Source organism: Chenopodium quinoa, unplaced genomic scaffold (assembly GCF_001683475.1).
Source record: "Chenopodium quinoa cultivar QQ74 unplaced genomic scaffold, ASM168347v1, whole genome shotgun sequence".
NCBI lineage: Eukaryota > Viridiplantae > Streptophyta > Magnoliopsida > Caryophyllales > Amaranthaceae > Chenopodium > Chenopodium quinoa.
In genome coordinates this window covers 6,250,947-6,271,426 of record NW_018742418.1, presented here as the reverse complement: position 1 = coordinate 6,271,426, position 20,480 = coordinate 6,250,947, and the positions used below count along the sequence as shown (strand labels likewise).

General features: G+C 30.7%; 1 protein-coding gene across 1 annotated transcript; it reads right to left on the bottom strand.

Moving 5' to 3' along the window:
• Window positions 1–3,093: 3,093 nt before the first annotated feature.
• On the bottom strand, window positions 3,094–8,630 carry LOC110713937 (protein MICRORCHIDIA 7-like). Its single transcript, XM_021892391.1, has 18 exons — window positions 8,427–8,630; window positions 8,031–8,256; window positions 6,866–6,940; window positions 6,729–6,763; window positions 6,513–6,621; window positions 6,176–6,268; window positions 5,981–6,065; window positions 5,788–5,863; window positions 5,512–5,640; window positions 5,225–5,323; window positions 5,035–5,136; window positions 4,581–4,757; window positions 4,400–4,495; window positions 4,269–4,320; window positions 3,987–4,098; window positions 3,595–3,895; window positions 3,299–3,390; window positions 3,094–3,190 (listed from the first exon to the last, which is right to left on the bottom strand). Exons 1-18 carry the CDS (start codon window positions 8,628–8,630, stop codon window positions 3,094–3,096), a joined length of 2,160 nt encoding a protein of 719 aa, XP_021748083.1.
• Between the last annotated feature and the right edge of the window lie 11,850 nt (window positions 8,631–20,480).

Genomic DNA, 20,480 nt, shown 5'->3' with positions numbered 1-20,480 from the left:
TATACATAAAATAATTTATAATTATTTTTTGAAAAAAAATATCTTTTTATTGACAATAGAATTTTACTTATAGCAACACACCACATATTATAATTAATATGAATATCCAATTAACAATAGAATTTAACTCCTATACAAATAACCACGTAAATTATAATTATAAATATGGCCATGTATCATTAATTTATTTTAGTCTACCATTGATTTACCATTAAAGCTTTTGAATAAGGTGTTCTTCATATTCCGTTGTAATATTTTTGTGTAAGTTTGTTATTTTGTGAATGAAATTAAAGAAATCAAAAACTACTAAAATTAGGACACAATAGAAACTGTACAATACAAGGGAATTTTGAAGTGAATTCATATCAATGTTAGCAAACTCTTATAACTTTACGGGTTTTTCACTTAAAAAGCTTTTCAATAATTTATTTTATGCTAATTATATTATTATTATTTACTATTCTGCATTATTAAAAGGGTTTATTTGAAATAGTTAACATTCAAACCAAAAGGTTTATCCTAAAATTTTATCAACAATGCAAGCATCACCCGGGCACAAAACTAGTATTATATAAAGTTAATCTTATATACTATAAAAGTTACCATTTTTCTAATATAAATATTACTCTTAGAAAAACACTTATAATGTATTAGAGAATCTGACACAATTCATTAAACATACTTTGACAATGTTTGTGAGTAATACATAAGAAAAAGTATAGTCTTGTGAGTACTTGTTGGAATCGTCTCAATGAGTAGATTATTAATATTGAATAATTGTTATAATTTATAATTAATGATAATTAAAGATATTATTGGTCAAAGTTTTACATTGGCATGCATGCGTGTCATGTTACTATGGGGCACTTTAAAAAATGGAGGGAGAATTCATTAGAAAATACACATTAAAATAAATTTAATTCATTATTACAAATCAAAAATTATTCTTAAAGTCTTAAAAGAATAAAATTACCTTCCGATTGACCGTCTTTCAATAAAATTAATGTAAATAAGTCACAAGACTTAATGCCGTATTATTGCATTGCATATACTTTGTACTACCTTCTTTTAATTCACAATACTCTCACAATTCATAATTAACACAACAGGACACAAAAGGAGAGCTTATTATTTCTTAAGACCAAAAACATAACTCATATGATCTTGAATGCTAAGCACATGCAGTAGTTAAAACCCAATAGAATGGCTTCAATTAACCAGTGATCCACAAAATCAACCCTCATACAACAATCATATATATATATATATAAACACAAACCAATTTCAATAATGATTTTACGATGAATTCTCACATATTGATTAACCCAGGCCAAAACATCTAATTCTTATGATTAACCCACAAATTTCAACTTCAACAAATTTAGAAATATAATGTATGTTACAACAAATTAATCAGAAATTAAGAACTAACAAAATTCCTAACTAGTTTTTTTTTTTTTTTTTTTTTTTTTTTTTTTTTTTTTTTTTTTTTTTTTTGTAAATCATGCATAGGGAAAGATCGATGAACTCGTTTTGTAAAATATTAAGTTCAAGAACCTTAAACCTTTAAAATCTTTGCATGCACTACTATACTTTGAATAAAAAACTATATTAATTAATTTTTGCCCTGACTATTCGAATATAGTCGACTAGATTGCGAAAATCCTTGAACCGCCTGAATTTGATCCGCACTTGAGGTTGGCACAGCCCCGCCGGATAGTGTAGTTCTTGGTAGAAGGTAACATTGATTGGGATGTCCTTATTAACTTGAAAGACGGCGGTTCCGATGTTCTCGCTGAGTATAATTAAATTCTGGATCGGGTAGATTAAGTCGTAGCTCCCATTTGCATTCTTGTCAAGACGTTTAATGTAACTACAAATCCACTTCCCCTCAATCTATACATGGACAAATATTTTATTTAAACACTGGATGTACATTGACAAAATTTCCCTTTCTTTAATTGCTTGGTGCCCATTGCCCAAGCTCTATCATTTTATTGTTACTAAATTTTGTTTTTTTTTTTTTTTTTTTTTTTGCAAATTCCAGAAATTTAACAGGAAACTTCTCCATATCCATATCCGTATTGCATTGCATATACTTTGTATATGATTATCTAAACAGTTAAATAATTTCAACTAAGTTGATCCCGATTCTTTTGACTGACCACGTAAGTTTGTGGATGAATTAGTTGTATCACGTAAATCCATAAACAAAGCAATGGGAAATTCACTGTTTCTCATATTGAGAAACGAAATTTGTTTCTCATGAGGGCATAAAGCAATTACGAACAAAAGGTTGAATCCAAAGGTATATGTAACTTTGATTAGATCTAAACTAGTCTCAATTAACTATATACATCTTAAAAAAAAAAAAAAGAGGTCTGAGGTATTTTCATTCTATGCCTATTACATGTCTTGTGCTCCAATCCAGTTGATGCTTACAACTTGAGTTGGGAAGAAAATAATCCTCGCTCCCACCTAAAATTACTCTGGTTCCTGTACATTACAGCTGAGGGTTGTGTAATGAAACGAACACACTCCTTAATCAATTTCAGGCTTACATCTTGGAAGCTTCCTGTATTTCTCCATTGTATGCACTTTTTCGACCAATTCGTCAATTGTTTTTGAAGCAGCCTACAGGGAAAAAACACACATTTACTTTACAGCTGAAAATCGTCGTAAAAATAATAGGCTCATAAATATGTTCTTATTTCCGTAGTCAATGAAAAACGGTGCAATAATAGATAGATATAACAATGTGGTTAGAGTTACTAATGTCGTCGTGTGGCCAGGAGAGCATTCGATCCCTCAGTCAAGAAGGTGTGACTTACCCTTAAACGCTCCCTCGTCTTTTCCTCTTCGTTGTCTCTTCGCTCTCTTTCCTCTCCAAATATCGTGTTTAAAGCTTCCTGCTCTTTGTCCATTTCAGCATATTTTCTATTGGCCTCTTCAAGCTGTAGGTTCAGAATAATAGAATGCAAATCTCGGTATCAATTTATGATCAATCAAGGTATGCTTTCAGTTTTTACATGTAAAAGAGCAAATATTATATGACTGTATGTATGAAAAGATAGCAGCAACTTGTGCAACTAACTATACACTTACTTGAGCTTCAAGGGCTCTATTCCTATCTCTTTCAAATTGTAGCTCTCGCAGCGAATTATCCCTTGATTCAGTAGCCTTTTCTAGCCTACAGCAGAATTAATGAAAAAACAGAAGGTAAATAGTCTAAAAACAAGAATTGAAACAGAAAAGAATGAGCAAAAATAACTGTTCTCATCGCGCAGGGAATTGATACCTCTGCTTCAACTCGAGGTTCTCTTTTTGTAGCATTTCAACATATGCTTCAATTTCTGGAGATGTATGCTTATCATTGTTGATCTGTTCCGCCTATGTAGTACAATTGATAAACATACATTAAAGTCTGATTATATATTTAGAAAGGGGATTACCTATGTATATACAAACAATTCACTTGTCTAATTAACATTATACTATTTGCAATAGAAAATCTGTTGCATTTTATTGTACATTGATGAGGTGCAGTTAAATCATGCAAAGATCTGGTATACTTTTATGTCAATTCTCAAATACCTTGTTACTACTGGAAAGGTTGTGTTGGATTCTTGGTGATGGTAACTCGATATGATTATTAGTCATCTCATCATCTTCACTTAAAGATTCAACAAATGGTGAAACCAGTTCAATTTTCTTAACAGAATTCCTCTTACTACTGTTTCTGATTATTTCCAAAGCGTTGTCATCACTTCTGTTGGGAGTCATTCCCTTTACAGCATTGCCATTGCCTCTAATTGGAAGAGGAGAAGACACTATTGGAACAACTTTGTTTATTAATCTTCGTGGTGCATAACCAATTTCATGGCAGTTGTCACGCCTAAATGAAAAACAAGTGCGATTAAACTTAACACACAAAAAAGGGAGGGAGGGGGGTTGGTTAGGAGAAGACAGTGATGAGATCAACGAACCAATAAGTCTTCTGCAAATGAACTAGCCGTGATTCAAGTCTTGACAGCGCTGTTGTCCTCTCAAAACCCTGCTTATCATGAGCTGGTTCGACAAAATTGGCCTCCAAAACACCTAATTAACACAGGAAAACAATATTGGAAAGGGTAAATAACTTGATCCTACAGTCTACCCCAACTATGTAATTATGCAATCACCTATGCATAATTAGTATCTAATTAAACTCATCAAATTCCAAATGGAAAAGCACCACAATTTGCTATATTCATAAGAGAAAAGGGTACCTATGACTCCTCGACCATCACTTCCAGCAGCATTCCAGACTCTCCAAAAGGGCTGTTGAAGCAAGAAATTATCATTGATATGCTAAACAAATAGCAAAGATTTATAACATAAGGGCTGAGAAAACACTAACCTTAATTAGCCGATTTTTGTGGTAAACATTAAACCCTTGTATATCCATATGATCTTGAGCATCTTTCACAAATCCCAGTGTCACCAAAGCTTGTATCTACGTACATAATGAAACTATTAGTTGACATTTTCTTATCAATCAGCTATAAAAAGCAAAATGTAGGATATCAAAGAGATTGTACATTTTCTGACTGGCAAGCTGAATCCTTTACAGTCCCATCAGTTATAGGCATAGGTCTGTATGAAACTTGTTTTGGGTGAATCATATCATTCACCAGTTTATGGTGCATGACATCTTGCCCACGCAGAATAATCCGAAATCCAGGAGGAATTCTCAGATAAAGGATAGATGCATAACTCTGAAAACAAAGCACCAGTTAGTCTGTCAGAGTTATTATTATTATTTTTTTTTCCCAATATGATTCACCATTCATATAGTTTTTGTTAATAAGAGATCAGTGTCATAATAATATTTATGGCAACCATGCGTCTAGTCTTGGGGTGACTTGTTGCGCGTCTGACCTATAAAACGAGTATTGATCCAAGAGTCCAAGACCAGTTGAAAACTCTGCATATTGTAAAATAATAACCCCATTGAAGAAGGATGAAGAATTATAAACTATAAACCTCACATACCCTTAGTGAATGCTGATATGTTAAGAAATGCTTAGAGTTGGGATACTTTCTAGCCATAGCTATCCTCTTCTCATCTCTATTGACTCCTCGAATTTGGATATCCTGTTCATCACAAAAATATCTTAGGCCTATGCAATCATTTTGATAATGATTTGGCATCTGTCATAGCGTATAGTATTTAGAGACATACGTTAGGATCAGTACCAAAATCCAGCTCCAACTGTCCTCCATCATCCTCCCAGAGATTGTATATTATAATTCTGGTACCTTGATAACCTATGGAATCGAACTACATAATAAAGCAAAATTTCAGACTTGAAAAGCATATTTGTATGAATAAAAAAAATTCAGGGCTATATCAGGAAGCAATGAAAAGCCAAGCACCAAAATTAATTAATCAATCAGAGGAAATTCTAAATGTGACATGAATTTCAAACTTGAACACTTGTAAACAAGATATTTACGAGCAGAGGTTACCTGCTGAAGAAGGTCTTGCTCGCTGGAGAATGGAGACCACTGGACAATAGCCTCTAAATTTACATGCCAATCTTCAAGAGAACTGCGTACAATCTTTGTCCAAACTTCCCCTTTCTTCTCGTAGTCAATCTTGTTGAGCAGAAACATCGAAACAAATTAAAAGTGATCACCAATTGACCAATAGTCGAAGTGTTTGATAAATCAACTTTGATCAGTTTGTCTCTTTGTAAAAATATCGAAGAATAATTCTAATACTCGTTTAAAAGATCATCTTACCATGGGAACAACGATATCCTCCTTCCCAGTACTAGTCAAAAATGTGTATGACAGCATCCCTACACTTCTTGTAGGACTGCAGAATATATGTAATGATTCAGTGAAACTTCAAAACAGTATTAAACTCATCAAATTAAATTAGATGATAATGTGTGTCTAGCTATGAGATCGAGATGCTAAGTATAATAACAACCATGTGCCGTCCTTCCCTTGACACATTGAAAAGACGATAACATCTGCCCCTAGCCTCATGGTACTAGTCTTAAATCCATTTCCATCTGTGTAAAAACAAGATAAGGAAGTTAGCAACAATGCTGCAATAAATCTGACATTCTAAGAAGTACTTTGCTCCAATACTTATTTCAACTGCCTGATCAGAATCACTCACATTGCCCAATAGTGTTTGCAAGTTTGCTCTTTGCTGAATACCCAAGAGACATGCATTGCCTCATTTTATTGGGATCCATTCCACCGCCATTATCTGCAATCGATGTGCCAAGCATTAGTATGTGGTATGCAAACAGCTATTGCGAAAGCCAGATATAAAGAGGTGCACAACATGTTCAGATCTAGAGAAAATAATCAAGATCAAGCAATTAAACCCTTCATAATGAAGGAAATGAGACAACTTTATTCTAAACAAATTAAAATAATCGGCTGTCCTGTACACTATTGATGTTACATCCAAATCCTGAAGAGAAAAAGCTGAAAATAGAGAAACATACCTTGAACTAGTAGCATTCTATTGCGGTCTATGTCAGTTAAAAGCATCTTACTGCGGTCCTTTTCGTTTATAAGCATGTCAATTTTAACATAAGTAGCACCATTATTGACCTATAAACGCAACATAAAAACAGCACTTATCAAAAAATATAGCCATAAGAAATAGTCTGCATGAGATGCATTTATATTTGGTGAGTTGTTAAGATCTGTGTGCATACTTCATCCAAAGCGTTATCAAGGAGCTCAGCGAAAGCTGCAATAGAAAAATAGATCGAGCACCATAAGTATGTAACCATTTCATTTCATAATGAGCCTATTTTTGTATAATAATTCTTCATAATAAAGGCTTAATTACCTCCCAATGCCCATTTATGACTTGTTGCATTAGAATGTAAAAACCTTGGATGGACCCTAACATGATCCATACCGGCTGTAAATGAGAGAAAAGATATTGTTAGAATCAAGCAATGTAACTTGATCTCAAAGGAAAATTAATGAACAATATCTTGATCCATTTATAACTAGATGATCATCTTATCACGAAACAGCTAGAACGAACATTTACAATAGATTGATATAGAATTTATTTTCACCACTATTAAATAAGGCTAAGACAATGTATTGAAGCATTGTAAGCAATTTTAATAAATTGATTTCTTGAATAACAAATAAACCGATTCTTTCCACTACCAATCAGTTGCAAACATCAGTTTTCCTAAGTACTCAGTGTTTTTTATAGATTGGTGTTGCTTATATGCTCAACATCTCTACCACAATGATGCAAATTGGCCCTAGATAAATATTTTTGCGGAGTTGCTACAAACATTCTGCCTTCATTGTACTTATTTTGTATGAAAGGCCAGGTAAGGACATAGAAAACTTCATCTAGCATCTCATGTACCCAAACTCTTATTATATTATCTCAATTCTCATATTGATGTACATTAGGTGCACAAAAGATATTCAAGCATCATCATTTCTTCCTGAATACACGAGCATCACTAGCAATTTAGCACCTAGTTTTAGGTGTTTGCAACATCAACAATGCCCCCATAATTTTGGCCTGTATAAAATAAGTATAAGTGTAATACGTATTTATATAAATTACACCAGACAATTATAATAAACTTGAGTCTTTTTTGTTGGTTACGCTTTGGCCATTTTTTTCTCACAAAAAGACTTCAAACGTAACCAACAAATAGGAACAGAGTGAGTATTATAACATGAGGATCTTCAAGTATATTGAAAACACATTTATACTTGTATGAAGATTTAAACACCATTGATGATTCAATTACAAAGAGTTCAAACTCATATTCACCAATAAGTTAACAATTATCCATGGTAACTCCAATTAAGATAACGAATTAAACAAACAGAAATAATTTCATTTAAAAAAAAAACAACCCAACAAATTAATCTAATATAAGTGCAAAAAAAAAATCATCAATTCACCATTCACCATTCACCCAACAACAACAACAATAACAAAAAACAAAAAAAAAAACAAAAAAAAATACCGGAGTAAGAAGAGGTGGATGCATGAGCCCCAAGAACACAAGAAGCCTCATAATCACCAGCCTTCCAGAACTGTTTACGAGCAATACTCGACGAGGCGGTCACATCAGCCGTCGTAACATTACTACCCACAACAGCAGCATTATTATAACTAGCGTCAACAAGTTCCCTTTCCAATGGAGGAAGAGGGTCAAGAAACGCTACTGGTAAAACATCGTTATCTTCTTCCTGATCATCATCACCGTCGTTGTTATTATTATTATTATTATTATTATTATTATTATTATTATTATTATTATTATTATTATTATTATTATTATTATTATTATTATTATTATTATTATTATTATTATTATTATTATTATTATTATTATTATTATTATTATTATTATCTCAACCTTTGGCTTCTTTAACCTGTTATCATCAACAAAAGAATCTTCAGCAAAACTCGGCCTTTTTCCAATGAATGAATCATCTTTATCATTGTTGTTATTAATATTCGACTCATCCTCGGAATCCGAGTCGATTTCAATGAGATCAGGAAACACTACTAATGATGATGTTGAACTAGGGTTTTTCCTCTTCAACTGGGTTACATCCATGTCTCTTGAGATTTCTTGCTTAATCATGGTACCAAGCAAGAAAAGATAAATTAAACTTTTTTTTTGTTTTTTTTTTTTTTTTTTTTTTGTGGTTATCTTTAAGTGTTAACAAAACTGAATAAAAAGATGAAACTAAAGATGAAACTGAGGAGGAGGGGATGATAGGAATGAATGAATGATGCACTTGTAGGTAGGTTAAAATCTTGAAGGTGGGTCCCACACTCTCGGGTTAAAATTTTAAATTTACAATACTATCCTTTGTAAATTTTATCTACTCGCCTAAAAATCCAAATAGAAATGAGAGCTCGCCTAAATTTTACATTGCTACCTTTTGTAAATTTTATCTACTCGTCTAATTAAAAATCCAAATAGAATTGAGAGTATAAGGATGGTAAACTAAGCAATTAAAGAAGTACAAGTTTTTTGTCTAACTAATATAATGTTTTAAAAAATCTAAATTAAAACTAATCATAAATTAACACGGTTTTTTGTTATTCTAAAACTTCACACTTAAAAATTATAATAAAGTAATACTTCACAAAAATTCTAATAAATGTAATAATGTAATTTAGGAAATAATCAAATAAATTATATTTCATAATCAATTATTTGTGAAAAAATTGACCCTCATATAATTGAATATATCAATATGAACAATTATATTTCATTAATATATCATCATTTTAACACATTGATCTATGTTGATTAATCCTTCTTAGTTCTTACCTTTCTTATTATTATTCTCTCCTAATATTCACATATATGATATATCACAATCTTGTTAATAATGGTAATTAAAGATCACCAAAATTGATTTTCTTATATCTTGCATTATAGGAAGGTTTAATTATCTTTATTATATTAGCCAAGGAGAGAGGTTGTGGTGTCCACCTAAAAAGACCTTCGTACCCCTCTTGGCTTATACTACAATATTGAATAAAAAGAGAAAAATTATAATTTACCCTATCATTTTCTACTATAAGGCTCTGTTCACTTCACCTTATTTTTGCAAAACTGAAATTATTTTTACTGAATTTAAATTATTTTTACTCAACTGAAATGAATTTTACTGAATAAAAATTAATTTTGCTAAACTAAAATTATTTTAACTGATTCATTGTTATATTTCTTCTTTAAAGTTACTGATTTTTACTGAACTGAAATTATTTTTACATAACTGAAATAATTTTTACTGAATAATATTTTCTTAAGGTGAAGTGAGCAGCGCCTAACACTTAAGTAAATTTCTAAATCAAACACTCCATAATTTTATAATTAAATTTCCAATCAATAATGTTTTAACAAATCGATCCCATAATCAATCAAATCAAAACTTTCCTAATTACAATGGGGTTATATTCTTTATTTATCAATCTTCTAATATACAAATCAATAATTACCTAAATAATTCCTAAAAATATCCTATATATATAATTGTTTCACTTGTTTGATCTATTAAATTACCCATCACCTTCTCTTCTTTCATTTACACTATCTCGCGTATTCATTTTATGTTTTTCTTATGTATGACCATGTGCTACATTTATTTAATAACGAATTGATCTGGCATTATTGCTGGTTATTTTAAATGAATAGCTATTAACTACGTACATTTATACACCTTGATAATTGAATCTTCTTACTTTATTTTATAATAATTATCATACAATTGGTCAATATACTTTTATTTATTAGTTTAGACTTCTCAACATATTGGATCATCTTTATTCTTAACTCATTACTTTTTTATAGTTAAATATTATTTAACACTATGGTGTAAATTGTTTATTTAATAAGGAAATAAAATTTGTCAAAAATCAACTTTTAATACACATTTTTTGTGAAAAAACCACCTTATAATTTTTTTTTTTGTAAGAACACACTTTAAACCAAATTTTATTTGCGAGATCACACCTTAGGCCAGTTTCAAGGCATTGACCCTGCTTTCCAGCGTTGACTACCCCGCGTGCCTCACACATGCTCCCTCAATACCACCCCTTTTAATTTTCCCCTCCAATCACACTTTATCTCTCCTCTGTTCTTCCCCCTTCCTTCCTCCCCACCACCACCAAAATCACCAACCCCACCTACTTGCCACTTGAATATATCCCAGCTAGCCTAGCTACTCATGCGCCTAGTCCCTAACACCCTCCCTAACCTGATGTCACTCATAGCAGCCCGAAATCATGTCGTGACTAACCATCGTTGGCTGTTGTGCGGTGCCATGTAGGCACTACAACCTTTGATTCTCCCTCTCTTTTCACTTAGGATTAACAATTCAACTTTTGTAATTTGTGATGAAATCATCAATTATTTTGGGGGAGATTTAGTGGGTGCATGCAATTATCATTATAATAATAATAATAATAATGATGATGATGATATTGTATTAGAAATGATGCAACTGCATAAGGACATATGTGTTTTATTAGGTCAAAGTAATCATTGCATCAGATCTAATGCAAAGGTATATTATTAGGACTGTTGCATTAGGTATTGTGGACCGTTGCAATATGACCTAATGCAACGATCTTTTACTAATTCTAATGGACAGTTGTACTAGGTATGAAGAGGCGGTGTTGCATTAACCCTAGTGCAACAACTGCAAATGTAGCAGTCCATAGACCGTTGCAAAGGTCTATAACAACGGCTTGCAACGGTTTTTTATTATATTACAACGATTTTAAAGGTTGCATTTGCTCGTTTATGTAACACCCTATAAATTTCTTTCCTTTAGAATACCTGTTTTGCCCTTCTTAAAATACGAAATAGGAAAATCTAAGACATTACCGCCACCGTAAAAACAGCTAAGACAATTATCAAAGACACACAGCGGAAGACTCTATTTAAAAACCATTCAAAACAAGTCAACTTTAAAAGTCAAACCAAACGAAAGTAAAGTCACACCAAAGTCAAACGAAGTCAAATAAAGTCAACCTACAACTTGGAACCATTGTAGGCCCTTTTCAAAACCCAAACGAATATTATAACCTTTGCATTAGTCTCACAAGCAAATATATATAAGAGCCAAAGCAAATAAAATACATCATATTCTTATGAAAACTAAACAGGATTCGCTCTTCACTTATGCCCATCATGAATATGCTTCATCACCTGAAAAACTTCTCTTACTTTGTCCCCACTACTCGCCATTAGAAATGGGTCGTCGTAGGGCCAAGATAAAGACAAGGCCAAACTAACATATAAACACACAATCAGCAATGATGAGTACATAAGCATAAACAGTACACACTAACATGCTTTCATCCTATCAACACACAACTTATCTTGTTACACCTGTTTACAAGCATACAACATACAACACAACCAGCCAATAAATAAATAAATTACTTAGTTAATTTGATTACGCATCGAACGAGTTTCCCCCCAACCTGCCCCAATAAAGGGGTACTAACACGGGAGCTAATCGTGCCAGTATAAAAGAACCACTCGTAAGTGGCGGAATTCCAGCGCATAATAATAAAAAGGAAAATACAGCGTCCTGTACTCCCAATAGAAGCTATGGTTAAATATAAAACCCCATAGCTCCCCCCCATATATTCATACTCGAGGTATACACGCTCCAAGAGTTTTGGTGCGTAATCTTTTTCACTTTACGTTGTTTACATATTTTTAGACTCGATGTTGACTCTCAATCCATAACACAATCAATCATCATAAATCATTCAAGAAACCAAACATACCAATTTAATTCTTGAAATTAGTGACCATATTTAATTTAATGTTGAACCTTTTTTAAACTACCTCGGCGTTAAATAACACCTTATATTAAGCGCATAATGCACCATAAATCCTATCCCTCGGTGTTTAAAACACTGTAAGTGCACTTAGGCACCAAAATATAAATTAATCCTCGTGTACATAGATACTTAAATAGCTCCTTTCCCATGCTTATAGCATCAATAAAAATTATATGAACCATAATAAAATTCTCTTCCAATATTCCAAACTCAATTAAACATTTAGTTTAATTAAACATGCTCTCAATCATGCCAATAATAAAAGTGTGGTGCATAATTAACATGTTAACATAATTATTTCCAATCGATAATTTACGTCAAATAATTCATACCTCACAAATCAATCACCAAAATCAATCTAATCAACAATTTCAACCAATACCTATCATGATACTACCTTGGGAATTAATTAAACAAAGTCTAGCATACTTCTACACACTTAAATAATTACCGAGTAGACGAACGTACCTCGAATATGATCTCAAAATCGCCACGACTACACGAAATCACTCATTTGGAAAGTCTCCTACAACCCAAAATTACAAAGAGACATTATTACCCATTCATAATAAATTTCCAGCAATATATACACTCTTTAAATCACTTTTAAACCTTCTAAAACATGCTGAAAATTAATTTAAACCACCTACTTCTATTCCCAATTAATGGGTAATTAAAAATCCTTTCAAGAAACATAATTCTAGCCTCTACATAAAAATTCCAGCATTATAAAAACTCTTAAACTTGTTGTACTTTAGTTTAAAAACATTAATTTCAATAGTTTTAATCAACTACAATCAAATTCCATCAATAAACATTAATTTAGAAACCTAGGGTTTTCAATTTTGGGGCTTTTTAATTCACAAACTAAATCTGAAAAATACATACATATTAATCATGATTAAAACATCCTAAAATTATCACACACACCCAAAATCAATAATTAAATCAAGGCTACATTGAATTAAAAATAAAAAGAAGAATTTTTTTTTTTTTTTTTGCAAGGGTCGAACACACAACAAGAAGAAGGAGGGGGAAAGTGGCCGGCGCACCACCTCCTCGCGGCTTGCTGCTGCTGCCCTATGCTGGCGGCGGCCGGTTGTAGTGGTGGTGCCAGCCGGCCACCAGTGGTGTGTGTGTGAGGTGAGAAGAAAAGGGGGAGGGGGAGAAATTAAGGGGAAAGAAAAATACGAGGAGAGAGAAACATATTTTACCTTTGGGTATTGATCTCCACCTTGGGCAAAGTTTAATTTGCTTATACGATGGGTATTTATACCCTCTCTCAAAACCCTCTTAACTTTAATTCTTTTTCTACCCTTAATGATTCCTACTCCTATTCTAAATGACATTTGACTTTCTTTAAAACTCTATTGACTTTAAAACTTCCTTTTATAAAATAATTATGCCCCAAAGTTTCTAAATAATAAAATAAAATATTTTCAAAATAATTAATTAAATAAAAATGGACTTTTAATTAAAATAAACCTTTTTAAATTATTAAAATACCATAAATAATTTATTTCGAATTATTTAAATACTTCATAAAATAATTTTTTAAATTAATACATGTATAAAAATACAGGGCATTACAGTTTATGTAGTAGTGTGCTGTTGTTAATTTAATTGATGACAATGACAGTTTCTTAAGCCGTCATTGTAATTCAAGAAACCGTTGTAGATTCCAGTTACGGCAGTCGAGCCAAAGTCCAAATTACGGTCGAGCGACAAGGTTATTAGCAACGACGAATTATTACAAATCTTTTAATCGTTTACATTTTTATTCTATCATTTGTGGGGTAATGAGTAGTCTTGATTGGTTAGGATATTTTTCATCAATAACATAATATTAAAACAGACACCAAGAATGACACGTGTCACTTCCTGGTGCTGTTTTTTTCCTCCAAAACTACCCTATTCCTTTTTAGCAAAAATCTTTTATTTTTGGAATATTTGGATAATATAACTATAATAATATGTTATTCCTAATCTTATATATTATCTTTGTAATAATTGTATTCCATTTTATTTCGTATTCTATTTACTTAAAATAGTTACACAAGATTTTTGAGACCTTTTAATTAAGAAAGAATAAATTATAATTTAGAATATTGGAATATGATGGAGAGTATAAAATAATAGCTAGGGGCCAAAAATACAATATTAACATTTAAATTACCATTATATAGTTGTACAATAGTTGGGTTCAATGAAAAAGAAAAAAAAAACAATTCTATTCATGGTGTTGATTTGAAATCTTATGAAATAATAATAATAATTGAGTGAGTTTTCTGTTAAATATTTCTGTAATAATTTTACCAACTTATAACATTATTTTTCCCTTAAAAACTCTATTAACAATTACTAAAACAGGTCATGCTTACATCAATCATTTTAGACATATGTCAAGCTCTCATTAAAAAAATTCTCGCCAATAAAATATATGATGTCAGCTTTAAGTTTTTTTTTAAAAAAAATTATTCTACTTAGCTTTTTATTTTGGAAGTACATTGTATAGTATTTTAGTTTTTGGGACTAAATGAATTCATTTATAAAAAGCCATACGACATCTACATTGTATAGTTTTATTGGGAATAACATACATCGTTAATATAATATAATGTACACTATTTTAAAATATTTTCAACACAACTAATCAAAAATAATTTTTTTTCTCAATTGTAGTTTTAATAATATTTGCCTTATTATTTCATCTTTTTTATATGCATTGCATTTGTTTATTCCACATGAATTGCCTTATTTTTATATTACATCACAAATTAATTACGGGAAAAAAGATTATTACTACCGTGCACCGCACGGGTACTAATCTAATATAAAATAATTCGTTAGTCAATTTACAATATAGATCATCCCATGAACAAAGGGCTAGAAATGTGAGAAGCTAAGTGATTAAGCCTTTACCCTAAGCTTATTACAAACTTGCTACATCAACATGTGTAAACACAATAATATAATGTCAAAAAAGGTAACAATTTAAGGTATTGTTCAAGCCACACATGCACTTCTATACTTATATCGTTCTGAAGTCTAGATGCCACAATTGCAATTTGATGCTCTACATTAGTAATTGATTTTCATTTCATGTCATCAACTTAATTTAATTCAAAAAATTATAAAGGTGATTTAAACAAAATTCAATTTAAACATGCAACTTCAAGTTCTAATATAAGAAGTCTTACTATACATTACGCCATATCTCATGCTCTCATTTGCAAACAAAAATCAAAGTTATTGTAAGTCTTGTAACCATTTAATATGTCGTTAATTATTATAGATCAATGAAATAAGAAATATTAAGGAAATACTTGTTGATCTACTAGATCAACAAAACTTGTCAATCATAAGGTCAATTTCGGTCTTTCCTTCCTTTAGTAAAAGCTACTTTGATAATAGCAACACAATAATTAGGCAATATTGTTAAATCACCATTGCCAATTCACCAAAATTGTACATTTGCTCCTTATAAGTCGCGACAAAACCACCACCATAAACACCAAGCCACATCCATGATGCAAACAACCACACCCACCACCAGAGCGACGTCCCTATTCGGCAATCACAAGCAAGAAGGCATCCTCGGTGGTGAGCACGGTACGAATTCCTTTTTTTAATTTATTTATTAATGGTGATTTTCAAATTTTTCCATTAGAAATTGAAGCTCCAAAGGCAGCGTTAATAGAGGAGGATAGCACCCTCACCTTTAGGGTTGATCATGCTCTTTATTTCACCCTTTTAACAAAGAGATTTCGTTTTACTTTTTAATTTGGCGGCAAAGCCGCCGTGATGTCATCGGTGGAAAGTAATATTTACTCATATATGACATTCATGTATAATCAATAGTATAGATTTCATTCATGTAAATATGTAATAACATGGGCATCACCCAAGTCCAATGAAAAAATAAATGTTTGTTTAGCAAATTAATTATTTGTGTTAAGGACATTTTCAAATCAAATGATAAAAAACTAGGATATCCAGCTAGTTAACTAGCTACTTAACACTATCTAATGTTTAGATAGCTTAATACATTATAATTATTACTATAAAAAGTAGTTAGGGAACATATGTATTTTTTTTTTTTGGTAGGTATAGAAAAGTGCTCTATCGATTTGAAATCTCACATGATTCTGTCTAGACTGATTCAGGATATGTTCATTTAATATGATATGATTAGATTTAATATGAATATTTTTATCTGATCTGATTTTTAAATTTGACTAAACATTGACCTTATTTGTACACTAATCTGTAATATAAAAACATATCAAATGAGATATGTTAAGGTCATTAAAAATGTACATTCCTAAAACTGAAATTATAATAATTTCTTTAATAGCAGAATTAAAGATATTTTATTAAAATTAAATACAAATAAAAAAGATAAGATCTAATCTGACTTGACCTAATCTGATGTGATATGATCATTTTTTAACTAAGTTGATATTAACTTAAATAATGTGTACTGAACATATTCTCAGTAGGGGAACAAGTTCCTATAAGGACGAGAGACATTGAGGGGAAGGGAGTCATTGTGAGATAAGTCGATCTTATAAATTACTAAACCATATAAATGATATAATCTTTGGCATACTTTGCATGTCTTCCTTATTAGAATCTCATCAGTAGCTTTAGACTTCTTTAATTTCCTACCATAGTCATAATATATATTGTTTTTTAGGTTTAGTTAGTTCAAGAACGAGTAATAAAAATCGATCATAGAATCACTTATAACCGAGTGAGGAGCTCTAACTACAACCTGAGTTATCCCTTACTCTCATCGTTATTTATATGGTACCACGACAAATAATATATTCATTGCAAACACTTTCGTAACCTTATCCCCTTATTCATAAAAATGAAATGACGGAATTAATAAATCTAACAAGAACAAATTCACTCGATGCAAGCAGTCACATCAAAAAAATTAAGAGTAAGAAAAAAAAAAAAAAGGCATGAAATGCAATACATCATCAAAAAGAAATCATGCTGAATATTTTTGAGCAAAATAATTTCTATAGGACCTCCATACACGACATGTTATCCCATTGGTACACACGAGGTCATTAGTAACTGTAGTTGACGTTTTTGATGTTGATTAGTGATTAATGTTTTAATTATTGATGTTTATTTCCTCTCAAACATTAATAATATTCATTACAAAAATATGGGACGTCAACAGTAGCAATTATTAGCTTTAATTTAGAATTAAAGCTACTACGACCAACTAATTAATTATATTAATTCACATATCTACGATTTAATTAGTCAAGGCTGTTAGCAATCTTAGCATATATATCCACATTTTGGTATGTGGCATGCCACAACTTATCATACCGTTTTTTAAGTTATCATCTTCTCATGATTTGTACATCAGAAAATCTAACAATGATATATGTATAGGGGCTCATGAAGAATTGATGTGTGATGTCGGCATATTTTTGGTGAACATACTACTAAAGCTGATGAGTACTTTTTTTTTTAACAATTCGATCTCCAAAGCTTTCCCTATCATTAAAGGGTTAATTATTGAATAATTCCTATTATTTTCCGATTCAAACTTAAAATCTAGTCAAAATTATACAAATAAAGTTGCCTCGACCCGGTCCCAAAAATAACGTAATTGATACATGTTAGAGATCCGTATATTACAATTGAATCAAATGGTTCATCTCTTGACCAAACCAAACCCAATTCAAACGATCAATTTGTCACTTAATGTTTCCGCCAATTATATATACTAGTTTTGTACTTCGTGCAATCCCAGCCGGGTTGTTTATCGAATTTTAAAATAAAACTTTTTTATCAAAATATATGTGTTATTTGAATTTTTTAACTCATGGATTAATGATCACCTGACAATTATCTAAAGTTATAAATCTCTTTTCATTGTCTCTGAATATTTAGGGAAAGGCTAGTTGCATGTTAAGACTTAAGAAAACAGTTATATATAATCATAGGTCTCTTTGATTTTTATTTTTTTCCTTTTGTACGTCTCTAAATCCATCATTTGTATAGAAATGTTGGTATTTTATTGAAAATAAAATTCTAAACCAAAGTTTTTATTGAAAAAAACTCTAAAATAACTTTTTTATCCTACTAAATCTATCCAAACTTTATTGAAAATAAAACTCTAAAATAACTTTTTTATCCTACTAAATCTATCCAACTTTTTTAATCATATTCTACAAAAAATATATTCAAATAAATCCTATGTGTCATATTAAAAATTAATTGTCGCCTACGTGGCGCGACACTTGGTGAAAAGTTGAAACGCCAAGTATCGCTATCTCGTGGCCTAGCTAAAAGTTTAGTTTTATATATTAGTTACTAGTTTTGTTCTCTCGGACGATGCCCGGTTGTTTATTCAATTTTAATAACATAAACTTTTTACCTATATGTCAATTTTAAAATATATATACAAATAGTGTTAGATAAGTGGTGTATATCCCTTTTGATTTAGGATATTTTGACTTCGGATACCACTGATTTTTATATCATAAAAATATACTTCCTCTACAATATTGCAACGAGGATAAAATTACGCATCCCAAAGCACATTTTATATGTTAAATATTTATAATTATATAAGAGTGAAAATTATAAAAAGTTGATATTGCAAAAATATTTTACGAGGTGAATCTAACAAGATCCCACAAGACTATATTTTACTTTACGTATAAATCATAATATGTAGACAAACAAGTGTGATGAATAGTGAAAAATTCCAGTTGTTGCAATATTACTAGAATGGAGGAAGTACATTGTATATGAGAAAAATTTCTATTTTATTCGAATTTGCTACTCATGGGTTAATAATTACTTGATAATCATATTAAAATGTTTAGCTTATAAAAACATATCATTTTTTAAAAGTTATAATTAATTTATACATATCAAAGATTTTCACTGACTTAGTATCATGCGTGTCACACTGATTCTTATTTGTTGTCTACATGACGTGACACTTGGTGAAAAGCTAAATGCCAAGTTTCTATGTCTCATTTTAATTGATTAATATATATTATTAATAAAGCTTGTTTTGTACAACTTTTTAAAACAATCGGGTTGTTTATTGAATTTTAAGATTAAACTTGTTATCAAAAATATCTAGCTATGTTATTTGATTTTTAATTCATGGATTAATAATTAATTATTTGACAATCATACTTGTAAAATAAAATACTTCTTACATAGTACTACCGCTCATAAAGATATGGGTGGTTTCAGGAAAGAGTTTGTGCTATCTGTTAGTTCTTGAAAGTCACTCAAGTAGCATGGTAAGAGCAATTAGAAGAAATTAGTTTAGAGTGACACCTATTTTCATATTATTTGATAAAATTTCTAGGATAAGTTGGGATTTTAAGTATTACGTACTTTGAATTATACCAAAGTTTTTTACTTGGAAAGCTGGGTTTGGCAAAAGTGTAATGTAGGGCTGCAGGAGTAATAATGTACAACTATAAAGAACGGTTGTCTAAAGTTGTGATCTCTTTTCATTTCCTCTGAACATCTAGAGAAAGACTAGTTGCATGTTACAACTTAAGTGACCAATTATATATAATGACATGTCTATTTGAATTTTTTCTTACTTTTTTGGGGAAGGAGAATGGGGGTACATAAAATTGAAAATTCTAATTCATGCGATGCTCGGGTTATTTATTGAATTTTAAAATAAAACTTTTTATCTAAAATATATACTCCCTCTGTTCCTGAAATTTTGACTCACTTTGCATTTGCGCGGTCTCCAATGAACATCTTTGACCATGAATATCTTCAGTTATGTATAAGTGAAAATTATAAATAGTTGATATTTAAAAATTTTATAATAAAGGGAATCTAATAAGATCCCTCATATTAATTTATTTCTATTGTATTAATATGTGGTCAATGTTATTTTATTTTGACCGGATGAATAGTAAGTGAGTCGAACTTTCAAGAAAGGAGGTAGTATGTTATTTGAATTTTCTACTCATCGATTAATAATCACTTGATACTTGTCCGTATATGGGTATTTTATGGATTAATAATCACTTGACAATCTAAAAAAATTAAAAGTAATAATGAACAA